At 64.3% G+C, this 13,960-nt stretch overlaps 1 protein-coding gene across 1 annotated transcript; it reads left to right on the top strand.

The window, feature by feature from the left end:
* The first annotated feature begins 914 nt into the window (after positions 1–914).
* Mgat3 (beta-1,4-mannosyl-glycoprotein 4-beta-N-acetylglucosaminyltransferase) lies at positions 915–13,751 on the top strand. The gene is given in 3 exon segments (XM_048340299.1): positions 915–929; positions 12,088–12,618; positions 12,620–13,751. Coding segments are annotated over 2 exon segments (1,662 nt in total). The 5' UTR covers positions 915–929; position 12,088.
* The last annotated feature ends 209 nt before the right edge of the window (positions 13,752–13,960 follow it).

The raw sequence follows: 13,960 nt of genomic DNA, 5'->3' as shown, positions 1-13,960 counted from the left end.
CTGCCTTCAAACCCCAGTCCTCAGATCTCAGCCTGGGGAGTAGCTAGGATCACAGGCGTGAACCACCGGGGCCCAGCGGCAGCAAAGGGATGAGTGTGAGGATGGAACCCGCCCTGGGGCTGTGGGAAGAGAGAGGAGACCACACCTGAAAGGCTCCCCCTCAGTGGCTGGGGCTCCGCAGCCCCCCCCCCCCCCCCGTCAGCTGGAACACCAGGCCTGGAGCGGCACAGAAATGCTGGGCTGTCCCACAGTGATTGGGGAGGGGCGAAGAGAAAAGAGGGAGGGCTGGGCAGGTGGCTCTGCAGGTGCCCCGAGCTCCGGAGCCAGCCCCCGCCCTGCTGCTGCTCCGATACCTGCAGTCCAGAAGGATGGTAGCCCGCAGAGCCTGCCTTCCCCGGTTCCCCCTCATTCCCTCACTGTGGTGCCCCTCACTCCAGGCTGAAGCCATTTCCTGACACCACCCCACCCTGCCATTTCCCAGGAGGAACCCTTAGAATCCACGTCCAGCCATTCCCACGGGGGGGCCTGAGGAACCCTCCCCCCCCCACCCGAGGGCATGGCGGGTAGGATCAGGACCCGGAGACCCTTGGCGGAGCCCCAGATCTGGCCTGGAGCCGGCCAGCGCTGTGGAAAGCTGCAGCGGGGAAAGCAGAAAGGGACGGCCGCGGAGTCGCTCACAGACCCACAGACCACGTTTCAGGCTGTGGTCAGCACCTGGGGTGCTCCCTGGGGTGACGGCTCGGGCGTCTGGCGGGTGGAGACCAGGCTGAGGGACAGGTATGGAGGGAGAGGGAGATTGCACAGGAACTCTGAGCCTCCTAGGTTACTTGAACTTTAGCCCCAGGCCACTGGGTCCAAGAGGGGCGGTCGAGGCTGCATTTGCCGCTGCTCCCGGAGATCTGGGCCAGAGCCTGCAGCCACCCGAGCTGGTGAGGCCGCTGGGGGAGTGGGGGGAGCCAGCGGGGGGCGGGGACGGGTGCCCGGAGGAGTGCCAGGCAGCTGGCTGGACAGCTTGGACGATGGACGAGGAGGTCATGAGGCGGGGGGACCCCGGGTGGCTCCTGTGCCTTGTGTGTGTGTGTGGGGGGGGCTGGCTGGCTGCTCACGTCACTGTCCGGGCCGAGAAGGGACGCTGGGGTAAGCCTGGCTGCCCCTCGGGGGGTTAGGACCTCAGTCCAGCGTGCTCTCTGGCCTCTTGGCGGCGGAAAGGCCGAGGCCGGACCCGCAGGTCCCCGAAGTGCCCCGCACACCCCGTCCTTCGCCACGCCCGCCTCTCCATGCCCATCGCCCGTGTCTCTCGGCCACCCCGGGGCCAGAAAGGCCACCGGGAGACAGAGGAGGGTGGGGTGCGCCCCGCCTCCCCTCCCCCGGGCTTCTGGGCCGGAGATGGAGCCGGGGCTCTGCGCTGAAGCGGCTCTTTGTACATTGTCCCTGGAGGCTGAGGGCCCTGCGCGGGTGGGGCTGGCACCGCCGGCTGGAGCTGCACTGCGCAGGCGGGGGGGGGGGGGGGTACGGGGGTGGGGGGTTCCCTCGGTGGTGGGGGGAGAGAGCTGGAGGGATCGCCCCAGCCCTGGCAGCAAGGCCTCCAAAAACCGTTCCTCCCTTCTAGAGCCAAAGGCCCGGCCCCGGCCCCGCCGGCCTGGCTTGTTCCCGGCCAGGGCCACCGGGCCTCACGCGGCTGCCCGCCCGCAGCCCCCAGATGCCCGCGGGCGGGGAGCGCCACGGACCCCCACCCCACAGGTGTGGAAACTGAGGCAGGCGGCGCCAGCCGAAGCCCTGGCTCCTGGGTGGCCGGCTCATTCTCCAGACAGGGCCGGGCGACTGGCTTGGGTTTGGGAAGCTTAGTGACCGGGAAGTGTGGGGGACCCTCAGGCCCGGGACGGGGGGGGGGTTAAGCTTATTCCCCCACCCCCTTCAGGCTCCTGAGGACTTGGAGGAGGCTCAGTGGGTCCTCCTTCCTCTAATAGGAAGGTGTTAATCATTAATCGCTGGCCTAAGTAACCAGAGTGGCCGCCCTCCCCTCTGCCTGGGTCTCTCTGGCCTCATTGTTCCTCGGAGCCCACACCCAGCCCTGCCCCTGCCCTCCGTTCCCGCTCCCTCTGCAGGGCTGGTGTCCTTGGGACCCGGCCTCTCGCGCACTGGGCACCTGTCAGCTCTCCCACCTGGGGGCGGGGGTGGGGGCGGGGGTGGGGGGTAGATAACACCCCGTCTCGTGGGTACAGACACTGAGGCACAGCCGGGCGGAGCAGCCTGCTCTTCCAGGATAGTTATTCCACTGTTTACTGTGTGCCAGCCTGGCACTGATGTTTACTGTTTTCCAGACTAGGACTGGGAGCTGGCGCTCATGGGCGGATGGGCAAGAGGTCAGAAAGCCCAGGACACCGGAGCGGGCTGGGGCGGGACTCCCGGGGGGGAGTCCTGGGAGGCCAAGACTAAACCGAGGTGTGCAGGGTGGGGAGGGAGAGGTCCCGTGTGTGTGTGGGGGGGGGCAGCATGTGCAAAGGCACTGTGGCCTTCCCTGTGACGTGAGTGCTCAGAGCTGGGCTCACGCTCCTAGGAGAATCCCACAGTGTAGTGTGCCTGTGCGTTGTTAGGGGTCTCTTGGGCTTGGAGCGAGCCAGTGTGACAGCTGTTTGGGGGGAGAGGGGGTCTTTCCAGAGGCCCAGCCTCCGTCCTCACACACAGAGCCCTGAACTTGCCTGTCATGGAGCTGACGGCTGCCTTTAAAGGAAGTAGTATGTGTCCCTCCCCCCATGTCCTTTTCAGTTCTTGCACCTGACTTCTCAGTTTCCATTCACGGCCCCCCTGAATCCCACGGCTCCTCAAAAGTTGGAGCAAAGTTCTTGGAGCAGGGTGAGGCTCAGGGAAGACAGACCTTGGCCTTGATAGCACCTAGCTCGGGAAACATGGGTGCTGCTGGGGCCCCCCCCCCCGCCCCAGCTCCTGGCTGGCGGCTCTGGGAGGGGGAGCTGCCTCTCGCTGGCTGGTTGCCTGTTTCACGAGTGAGGAGACTGAGGCTCCGGAGGTGCGGAGCCGCCTGGGAGAGGTGGAGCCTGCGAGCCAGCCCCGAAGAGAAGGAAGGGCCCAGCCCAGGTCAGCTCCTATAGAGTCACCCAGCTGACACCTGGCCCAGCCGCCGCCGCGCCGGGAAAGCCAGCGGCGTCCAGAGCACACGTGGCACGGTGGGGCCGGAGGCCGGTACCCGTGCTGGCAGGGTGGGTGGTGCTGAGGCCGGGGGGGTGGGCTTGGTGACCTGATGCAGGGTGGCGGCGTGGTGGCAAGTGATCGGGTCGGAGCAGTGGCCGTTTGCAGGGGGGAGAAGCCCCGGCTTGCCCTTGGACTCTGGGAGCCTCAGTTTCTCCAGGCAGAAGTGGCCGGGTGGGAGGCTGGAGTCAGGATGGAGAACAGCACGGGGGTAGCGGGGGCCATGCTCCAGGGCGGCTCGGGGTGGTCTCTCCCGCCGCGTTGGTGGGGGTAGCTTGGGGCCCCAGAGTTTGGATGTCCGTTGGCTGTGGTCAGGCCAGGCAAACAAACAAACTCAAGAGACGCCACAGCTGAGCCAGGAGAGACAACAAGGAAGGATGTGGTGAGGAGGGCCGCGGGGCGGGGGGGGGGGGGAGGGAGGGGGTCCCGGGGTTTCCGGAAGCCCAGGCGTGTCCCCAGCTTTGTAGCGCGTCAGCACTGTCGCTGCACATCAAGCTGCGGGTGGCGTGACGGACGGACGGAGCCCCGTCCGGGGTGTTGGTGTGGGGCAGGGGCGAGAAGGGCAGCCCCACGGTGGTGTTGTGTTCTTCAGGGGACATGGTGAGAGGGGGCGTTCGTGCCTTGCGGCTGCTGGGGGGGGGAGGGTGTGAGGCTCAAGGGTTAGAGCACCTGCCTAGGAAGCGTGAAGTCCTGAGTTCAAACCCGGGTGTTGCCAAAAGGAACAAAATAAAAACCAAACCCACCCTGCACCCCGGCAGGTCCAGCAGAGGGGGGGTTCCCGGGCCCCAGTGTTGCAGCCTGTGCGCCTGTAGGGTAAGAGAGGGGAGGAGAGTCAGAGGTGGCGGCCCGCGACCTGTCATGGCAGCCGTGCGGGAGGCTAACGCCGGAGGCTCTCGGAGAACGGCGATACCGACGCCACGAAGGGCTAGGAGCGTGGTCCAAGTGGCGAGCACCCCACCTGCCTTACAAGCAAGCAGGAGGCTCGGAGTTTGCACCCTCGTGTGGCAGGGGGGAAAGAAAACGTTTAAGAAAAGAAAGGAGGAAAGAAAAGTGGGTGGCAGGGCGTCTGCCACCAGGGGGCGCTCCAAGTGGTCGGGGAAGGAGAGGATGATGGAGCCGCTGTTCCTGCAGGAATGTTCTGGGCACCACCCCGCCCTTCCCCAACGCTCCCGCATCCCTGGGGGCCCCTTCCCGCACCCCGGCAGCCTCGGACCCCCAGGGCCTCCCAGTTCTGTGTCAAGCAAGCCCACAATGCGTGTGGCCCTGCAGGGGGAGACCGTCCTCCCCAGGGAAAGCCAGGCCCCCCCCCCCCCCAGCAGCGGCCCCGCCGTCTCCCCGCCGCCCTGCCACTCCGGAGCAGCACCGGAGTGGGCTTGCGTGAGAGTCAGTGCTGCGTCCTTGGGTCACATCCGCGTCTCCACCGCAGGCTGCGTGGGAGGCCCTCGGAGCCCGGAGGGCCCTTCCGAACGTGCCCAGTCCCCAGGGGCCTCTGCTTCCTGACCAGTTTGAACCCCGGCTTCCGTGCCTGGCCTGGGCTGGTTGGAGTCGGAGAGTCATCTCAGCCCCCCAGGGCCTCTGTGAAGGCAGAGACCTGGGACCTGCTTGCTGCGTGAGCTTGGGTGGGCAAGCGACTCAGTGCCTTCTCTGACGGGGGTCTCAGAGCACAGCACTCAGGATCTGTCTAGCCTGCGTCGGTCTGTACTAGAAGATTCCGAGGTGGTGGAGATTCTCCACGTCTCAGCTTGCCCACGGGCCTCTGGGGACCAGAAGCCGGTGTCCAAGCTAGGCCAGCAGCCCGTGTGGAGCTGTCTTAAGGGCCCTGCCCTGGAGCCCAGCCAGGCCAGAAAGCGGGGCTCCCCATGGGGCCCAGGTATCGGCCTGGCCGGAGCAAACACTGCTCTTGATGTGGCTCTGCCTCTCCTCTCCGGTCTGGATTTCTTGGTGTTTTTTTTTCTCCTCTGTTGGTCATGGGACTCGAACCCCAGGGCCTAAGCATCGTTCTTGAGCTCTTTTGCTCAAGGCTAGCGCTCTATCACTTTGAAGGTCAGTTCCACTTCCGGTTTTCTGCTGGTTAATTGGAGGCAATTGTCTCATGGACTTAACTGACTGGGCTGGCTTTGAACTGCCATCCTCAGACCTCAGTTGGACTTGGTTTCTTGATCTACACATAGCACAATGGCAGCTGGCCCACCAGCCCCATGGTGAATAGACCTTTTTCTTTTATTTTTTTTAGTGTCAGTATTGGGGCTTGAACTTAGGGCCCGAACACTGTCTCTTAGCTTTTTCTCTCAAGACTGCTGCTCTACCACTTGAGCCACAGCTCCACTTACGGATTATGGTTGGTTAATTGGAAGGAAGAGTCTTACAAAGCTTTTCTGCCTGGGGGCTGGCTTTGAACTGTGATCCTCAGATCTCAGCTCCCTGAGTAGCTGGGATTACAGGCGTGTGCCACTGACCCTGCTAGTGAACAAGATGTTTAAGGACCTTCGGGCCACTCTGGAAGGATAGACAGAGGTCTTGATCACACTTGGTCTCTAGAGCAGAATTCCTGGAGGCGGGGCAGATGACCCCCAGACCCCCCCACACCCATTCAGCCAGGCCCCTTGTGTTAGGTGGGGAAGGGCCCAGTCTGCAGCCCCTTAGGGCCTGTGTGCCTGTCAGCCGGCCCGGGGTACCTGGGAGGTCAGCCAGGCCCGGCTGGGTCAGCGGCCTCTCTCCAGCCTCCGTCTCCTCCTCTCAGGGAGATACCCGCCTCCTTCCAGCTACTTCTCTCCAGCCTGGCGCAGGGCACTGGCTCCGGAAGGCCCGCCGGTAGCCTCGCTGATACAGGGGCTGGGCGGAGCCATATAGGGTAGGCGTGGCCCGGATGGAGCCCAACCTCAGTTGTTCCTTGAGTCTTGCGGGACCTCAGGAACCTGCCAGGTCCTGAAGCGGCTTCCTCAGCCTGTCCTTCCGCGGAGGATCACGACACTCAGGCCAGAAGGGTTCTGTTCAGTCTCCTACATCAGAGCGGATGGCCGCCGTCTCCTGAGCCCTGGCTGCGGCTTGCTCCGCCGGCCCCCAGAGCCAGCGGCAAAGCTGCTGTTGTAGACCACGGCAGTGAAGCCCGGCCAGCAGCCCAGGGGGCCTGGGAAGGGCACACGTGAACTTGGGCAGAGCAGGGGTCTGGCCTGGGGTCGATGCTTGAGCCATGCTTGACCTCCAGGGCCTTTTGCTGCAGGGAGAGAAGGCCAGACCCTACCCCCGCCCAGAGAGGCTTCCAGTGCTTGGGGTTCCAGCCCTGAGCCCCCGAGAACTGCCCTACGGCGTGTGGGGTAGCAGCCAGTGGTAAGCAGCTCCCGGCTGGCCAGTCCTTGAGCAGCGCCAGCCAGGCGCAGGGCGGGTGGGGCATTGCCATCTGCCTGTGAGTGCCAAGCAGAAAGCTCAAATGGACGGAACGGGTTGCAAATGAGCATTTCCAGGGTGTCGGCCATCGCCAGGCTTGTTGCCGAGGCTTTGATACCACACTGTTCGGGCCTCTCACTAGACGGTGAAAGAGTGGAGCGTGTTCCTCCTCCTAGGTCTGAGAAGTCTGCGGCCCAGAGAGGCCAAGCGGCCTGCCCGAAGGCCTGCAGGGAGTCACGGCCTCCGGTCTCCCAGTACCAGCCCGTACCGGGGTTTACTGAACAGCTACTGTGTGCCTAGATAAGCTTCTCAGCCACCTGTGAGGGGGTGGGGGGAGCAGGGTGCAGGCATTGTCTGTGTGCGGTCTGGTCCCATGGCTCCGGGCCTACCCCGTGTCTGGGGCTGCGGGGTGCGGCAGGCCTTGCTGCAGGGGGCACTGCCCGCCCTGCCCCAGGAAGCGGGCGGAGCCCCGGGCGCCCTGCCGCAGGCCCGGCAGGAGGTCCCGGGGCTCCACGCAGAGCCAGGATGTGCATTCCGGGAGACGGCCCTGTTCTTGGGGTGCACCCGGGCCAGCTCCTGTGCTCAGCGATGGAGACGGAGGCTGAGCTGGGAACCCCCGGGTCTCCCTCGCCAGCACCCTGAGAGTACCTGGGACACCTCGTGAGCGTGGGTGTGGCTGGCCCCTCCCAGTGCGAGCAGTTAGGTGCCCCCTAGCTGCGGGGTTGGGGGGGGGGTGGGGGATGGCTGTCGGGATGGAGGAGGCTGGAGGTGTCAGGGTGAGGGCAGCAGAGGGCACCCGAGGGCCGAGCCCCGGTCCGCGCCGGCGGCCTCAGGACCTTGGAGAGCTCCCCGGGCGGGCGGCTCGGGTCACCCTGGGCGAGGCCGTGACCATTGCAGGGCTGTGCCCTGTGTGGCCCTGCGTGGCCCCGCAGCCCTGCACCTGCCGGGCCCAGCCTGGGCCTGACTCTGAGGTCATGGCTGGGTCATTGTGATGGACACTTTAGGCCTCACCTTGCCAGATCAGGGCCAGGCCGTCATGCCATGCCAGAGCAAGCAGGGGAGGGGGTTTTCTGGAGGTGGGGGGGGGGCGTGTGAGTGGGTACGCTGTGTGGGTTGAGCACCGTGGACATGGGTGGGCACTGCCCACTCCCGAGGGGTCCTGCAGAGAACACAGGCGGTGCAGGAGGGGTGAACGTCTCTCCTGGGGCCAGGACACCACCGCTCCAGGCCTCCCGGGATAGGGACTCCAGGCCTTCCCCCAGCCGCCCCTGGGCTCGCAGGCTTCCGGCCAGGGACCGCGGGTTACACCATCGGCCTTCCCGGGTCTGAGGCCTTTGGGTTTGGACTGAGCCCCACAGCGGCCTCCTGGGGCTCCCGACGGGCGCTTGGTACGTCTAGGACTTCTCAGCCTCCATGACCGTGAGCCAGCTCCCTTCATCTTGTCTATCACTGCTCTGTCTGTCAGAAGACCCGACTCTGGCTGTGGGGGTCAGGCTCCTCTGGATTCCTCCTTCGCCCCAAGGGAAAGGGCGTGAGGAAGAGACCGGAGAGGTGGGAGGAGGGAGGGAAGGCTGAGAACCTTCCTGGGCACGGTCGTAGGCCACAGCTCTCCACCACCCTAGCTCAGCCTCAGCCTCCCCTGTCCGGTCGCCAGCATCCCAGCCTGGCCATCCCCGTCCCTGCCTTCACCCCTCAAGACGGGACACCCCGGGGTGGGAGGCATGGCATCAGCCCGTGGGCAAGGGCCACATACCTAGTGTTCACGTCCTGGTTCTAGACCAATGCACGCACGCACACACACACACACACACACACACGACAGAAGACCCGGGTCCCTGGGAGCAAGGTGCAACTCAGGCCAGCCTGGCAGCTGGTGTAGGGGGGATGGGAGGGTTGGGGTCCCCCTGTGATCTCCCAGCTGGCCTCAGACTCCCCTTTTGTGGACGGTGCTATTTCCTAGCCTACCCCTGCCTGCCAGGCTCCATCCACCGTGGAGCGCCAAACTCTGCTCCCCGTCACTGTGGAAAGACAGGTCCCGCCAGAAGCCCACTCTCCTCCGCCAGGACGGCGAACCACAGAACAGGAAGGAGCTGTGGCATTTGTTGAGCACTTCCTGTGACCCTGGAACTCTGGGTGAGGTTCTATTACACGGCTGGGAAAACAGCTGGAGAGGAGCAGAGTGCCGGGCACCAGTGGCCCAGAGGTGCCTGTGCGCAATGGCGTTCTCTCCGGCCCCGGGCAGAGTGGCTGATGGGCTCAGAGACAGAACTGGCTCCGTCCGTACGGTGCCCCCTGCCTCCTCAGGACCTAGTGCGGTGCTGGTGCAGAGGGGCGTGTCGGTCAGAGACTCGAAGGTGCTGCGGGCTGCTTGTGTCTGGCGCTGCACCGCTGTATCGCCCCTCTGGTCTCGGTTTCCTTATCTGTAAAATGGGAGTGATGGGGGGGGGGTTGCCTGCTTCCCCGTGAGGGGGTTCCATGAGGTATCCTGTTACATGGGAAGGCTAGCAGCTGGCACGGAGGCCTCACTGCCAACCCTGGCGTTTTCCCAGTGATGTTCCATAGTGGCCGGAACGCCGGTGGGGGAGGGGGGTGGAAGGGGAGGGGAGGGCGAAGCTTTAGTTCTGGCTGAGACACTTGCACGACGGGGGTGGGTGGGTGGGGGGAGGCACAGGCTGGTGGGCCTGGGCTCAGCTGCCGTCATGACGCGTTTTGAGAGAAATCGAGTCATCTTTCTGAGTCTCAGTTTCCTTATCTGTCCAATGACCCCAGTGACCTTTCCCGGTGACTGAGACTTAAATGGAGCCCCCGTGCCAATCTCTTCCTTCTCTGGGGCGGGGGGGGGAAGGCGAACGGGGCGGGGGGGCTGAAGGAGAGGAATAGGGTTTGTTTGCATGGATAAAAGTAGAACTATGAGATCTTTTGAGAATGTTTTGGGAAGCAGGGAGAGGGACAGGAGAGACAGATAGAGGGGGTATGGTTGATTTGTTGTATGTATGCGTGTGTGGAGCCATTAGTGACAGTAGGTAGAAAATGCATTATCTACCTATCAATCAGTCTATCTGTCATCTGAGGGCTCAAGTGGTAGAGCACCTGCCTAGCAAATGTGGAGCCCTGAGTTCAAGCCACAATAGAAAAGGAGAGAGGGGAAGGGAAGAGGGAGGGAGGGAGGGATACCATGGTTTATCCCATGGTGCTTCTGACTTGCTCTGGGTTGGCCGCCATGTGCCTCCCAGTAGTTGGAGTGATGAGAGAGACACGCTTAATTCCATGATTCTCAGCAACTAGCCAGCCCGAGGCCTTTGTCAGGGGGCGTCTTCAAGGAAGTGGCCAGTGAGTCAGATCCAGGCCCTGCTGAACCTGGGCTCAGGGGGCCACGGATGTCCCTGGTGTCCCCAGATCCAGGTAGCCAGCCTGGCCCAGAAGCCTAGGGTCGGCCTGACCTCAGTGGGTGGAGAGAGGCAGCGTACATCAGCAGAGCGTGCCCGGCTTCCGTCAGATCCAGTGGGGCTTAGAGGCCCGGGTCCTGCCCTTCGCAGCTCAGGGCCAGCTCCGGCCAACAAGGGCTGGGCCTCGGATGGGAGCCCTGCACACCCCCAAGGAGAAGCTGCTAACCAGGGGCTTGAAACTCCTCAGACACTCCCGGAAGCCGCCGTGTAGACCTTGGGCTTTGTGTGGCCTGTGCCAGGGCGGGAACCGCCTTCCTCGGGCCTGGCCCTGGGGCTCCAGAGCAGGAACTCCTATCTACCTTCCTCCAGGGCCTGCTCCATCTGCTGGCCTGGCCTTCCCAGTCCAGGGCTGGGATGCAGCACAGAGAAAGACCAGGAGACCCATTTTGCTTAATTTTTTTTTTTTTTGGCCAGTCCTGGGCCTTGAACTCAGGGCCTGAGCACTGTCCCTGGCTTCCTTTTGCTCAAGGCTAGCACTCTGCCGCTTGAGCCACAGTGCCACTTCTGGCCGTTTTCTGTATATGTGGTGCTGGGGAATCGAACCCAGGGCCTCATGTATACGAGGCAAGCTCTCTTGCCACTAGGCCATATCCCCAGCCCTTGTTTAATTTTTTAATTGTTAGTCCTGAGGCTTGAACTCTGGGCCTGGGTGCGATAGCTTTTTTGCTCAAGGTGAGCATACTACCACTTGTCCCAGGTCTACTTTTTTTTTTTGATGGTTATTTGTAGCTAAGGGTCCAAAGGACTTCTTTTTTTGGCTGGCTCAAAGGTTAGAACTGAGATCTTCAGATCTCCACCTCCTCTGGGGTAGCCAGGATTACAGTGGAACACCTCTTGGGCTGCTAACAAAGGTTTTTATCATTTAAACTTATCGCTGGTTGAAGAAAAACCTTGGGCTTAAGTATGTAATAAGATAATGTTTACCTAAAACACAGAATAAGTGACTGCAACTCCCTTGTGCCTGGGGAAATGAAACCGTTATCTCATTTTTAAATTGTGTTAGAATGAGACTTGCCTTGTATAAGTGAAGCGTTGGGTTCCATTCCTCAGTACCACATAAAGCAGAAAAAGCCAGAAGTGGCGCTGTGGCTCAGGTGGCAGAGTGCTAGCCTTGAGCAAAAAGAAGCCAGGGACAGTGCTCAGGCCCTGAGTCCAAGCCCCAGGACTGGCAAACAAACAAAAAACAAAAACGGTTAGAATGGAATGTATGCCCCTGAAGCTTTCTTTTTTCAATGGAAGCGTGTTTTGATTGTGTGGGGGCTGGGGCTGGGATTGGAGGCCTGGCGTTGTCCCTGAGCGTTTCCACCGAGGCCAGCACTCTTCCGAGGTTCTGGCCGCAGTGAGGCTGCTCCAGCTCCCAGCAACGCATGTGCGCCCCACAGACACAGAGTCTCACGCACCTTCCTGCCAGGGTTGGCTTTTTTTTTTTTTTTTTTTTGCCAGTCCTGGGCCTTGGACTCAGGGCCTGAGCACTGTCCCTGCCTTCTTCCCGCTCAAGGCTAGCACTCTGCCACCTGAGCCACGGCGCCGCTTCTGGCCGTTTTCTATAGATGTGGTGCTGGGGAATCGAACCCAGGGCTTCATGTATAGGAGGCGAGCAATGTAACATAGTCCCAGCCCCCAGCCTCCCCGCCCCCCCCCACCCCCGGGGTTGGCTTTGAACCGGAAACCTCGGATCTCAGCCTCCCCAGTGGCTGGGATGAGGATGTGAGCGCACGCGCACGCGCGTGGGTGGGTGCGGGCGGGAGTCGGCGAGGCGTAGGCCCGGGAGGCGGGGAGCTGGGTGCGGCCGAGAGCTGAGGAGGGGAGGGGAGGAGGGGGGGAGAGGGACTGGCGGGTCTCAGGGCGGAGAAGGCCGGGCCCTGCAGGGGGCCAAGTGCAGGGTGCGGGGTGGGGGGTTCCCGGGGGTCTCGGGGGCGGGGACGGTGGGGGCGCGCGGGGCTCCCGGGGGTGTGGGGGGGGGCGGTGTCCCGGGGCGCGCAGGCCTTGGCTGACGTGTGTTCCCCTCCCCCCTCCCCGCCCCCCCCCCCCCCCCCCCGCCCCGTCGCCGCAGGATGAAGATGAGACGGTACAAGCTCTTCCTCACGTTCTGCATGGCCGGCCTGGGCCTCATCTCCTTCCTGCACTTCTTTAAGACTCTGTCGTACGTCACCTTCCCCCGCGAGCTGGCCTCCCTCAGCCCCAACCTGGTGTCCAGCTTCTTCTGGAGCAACGCCCCGGTCACCCCGCAGGCCAGCCCGGAGCCGGGGGGCCCCGAGCTGCCGCGCACCCCGCTCTCCTCGCACTCGCCGCTGCTGCAGCCGCTGCCGCCCAGCCGGCCCGCGGCGGCCGTCGAGGAGCTGCACCGCGCCGACCTGGTGCTGCCCGAGGACACCACCGAGTACTTCGTGCGCACCAAGGCCGGGGGCGTGTGCTTCAAGCCCGGGACCAAGATGCTGGAGAGGCCGCCGTCGTCGTCGTCGTCGGGGCGGCCGGAGGAGAAGCCCGAGGGGGGCGGGGGCGGGGGCGGGGGCGGGGCGGAGGGCGGCTCGGCCCGGGGCCCCGCGCGGCGATCCCCCCCTCGACGGCTCCCCCCCGCCCCCGCCCCCCGCCGGCGGCCGTCGCAAGTGGGTGGAGTGCGTGTGCCGCCCCGGGTGGCACGGGCCGAGCTGCGGCGTGCCCACCGTGGTGCAGTTCTCCAACCTGCCCACCAAGGAGCGGCTGGTGCCGCGCGAGGTGCCGCGGCGGGTCATCAACGCCATCAACGTGAACCACGAGTTCGACCTGCTGGACGTGCGCTTCCACGAGCTGGGCGACGTGGTGGACGCGTTCGTGGTGTGCGAGTCCAACTTCACGGCGTACGGCGAGCCGCGGCCGCTCAAGTTCCGCGAGCTGCTCACCAACGGCACGTTCGAGTACATCCGCCACAAGGTGCTGTACGTGTTCCTCGACCACTTCCCGCCCGGCGGCCGCCAGGACGGCTGGATCGCCGACGACTACCTGCGCACCTTCCTCACGCAGGACGGCGTGCCGCGCCTGCGCAACCTGCGCCCGGACGACGTGTTCATCATCGACGACGCCGACGAGATCCCCGCGCGCGACGGCGTGCTCTTCCTCAAGCTCTTCGACGGCTGGACCGAGCCCTTCGCCTTCCACATGCGCAAGTCGCTCTACGGCTTCTTCTGGAAGCAGCCCGGCTCGCTCGAGGTGGTGTCGGGCTGCACCGTGGACATGCTCCGCGCCGTCTACGGCCTCGACGGCATCCGCCTCCGCCGCCGCCAGTACTACACCCTGCCCAACTTCCGCCAGTACGAGAACCGCACCGGCCACATCCTGGTGCAGTGGTCGCTCGGCAGCCCGCTGCACTTCGCCGGCTGGCACTGCTCCTGGTGCTTCACCCCCGAGGGCATCTACTTCAAGCTCGTGTCCGCCCAGAACGGCGACTTCCCCCGCTGGGGCGACTACGAGGACAAGCGCGACCTCAACTACATCCGCGGCCTCATCCGCACCGGCGGCTGGTTCGACGGCACGCAGCAGGAGTACCCGCCCGCCGACCCCAGCGAGCACATGTACGCCCCCAAGTACCTGCTCAACAACTACGACCAGTTCCGCTACCTGCTGGACAACCCCTACCGGGCGCCCACCACGCACGGCGCCGCCCCGACGCCCCAGCAGCAGCAGCAGCAGCAGCAGCAGGCCCGAGGCAGCCCCGACGGCGGGGGCGGGGGCGGGGGCTAGCCCCGCGGGGTGGGGGGAGCTGGGCTGCACACCCCTGCGCCCCCATCTCCACCTCCCCTCCTCCCCCCACCCCCCCGTCGCCTCGAGGGAGAGGACCCTGGGCCGCTGGGTAGGTGGGTGAGTTGGGAGGGGGGGGGTGTGTGGATGGAGAGAGGGGAAGGGGGGTGTGTGGGGGGGAACCTGTGAACCAGGGGATCGGGTCTGTTCCC

This window comes from Perognathus longimembris, chromosome 1, assembly GCF_023159225.1.
Source record: "Perognathus longimembris pacificus isolate PPM17 chromosome 1, ASM2315922v1, whole genome shotgun sequence".
Taxonomy (NCBI): Eukaryota; Metazoa; Chordata; class Mammalia; order Rodentia; family Heteromyidae; genus Perognathus; species Perognathus longimembris.
This window is presented reverse-complemented; position numbering and strand designations above follow the sequence as displayed.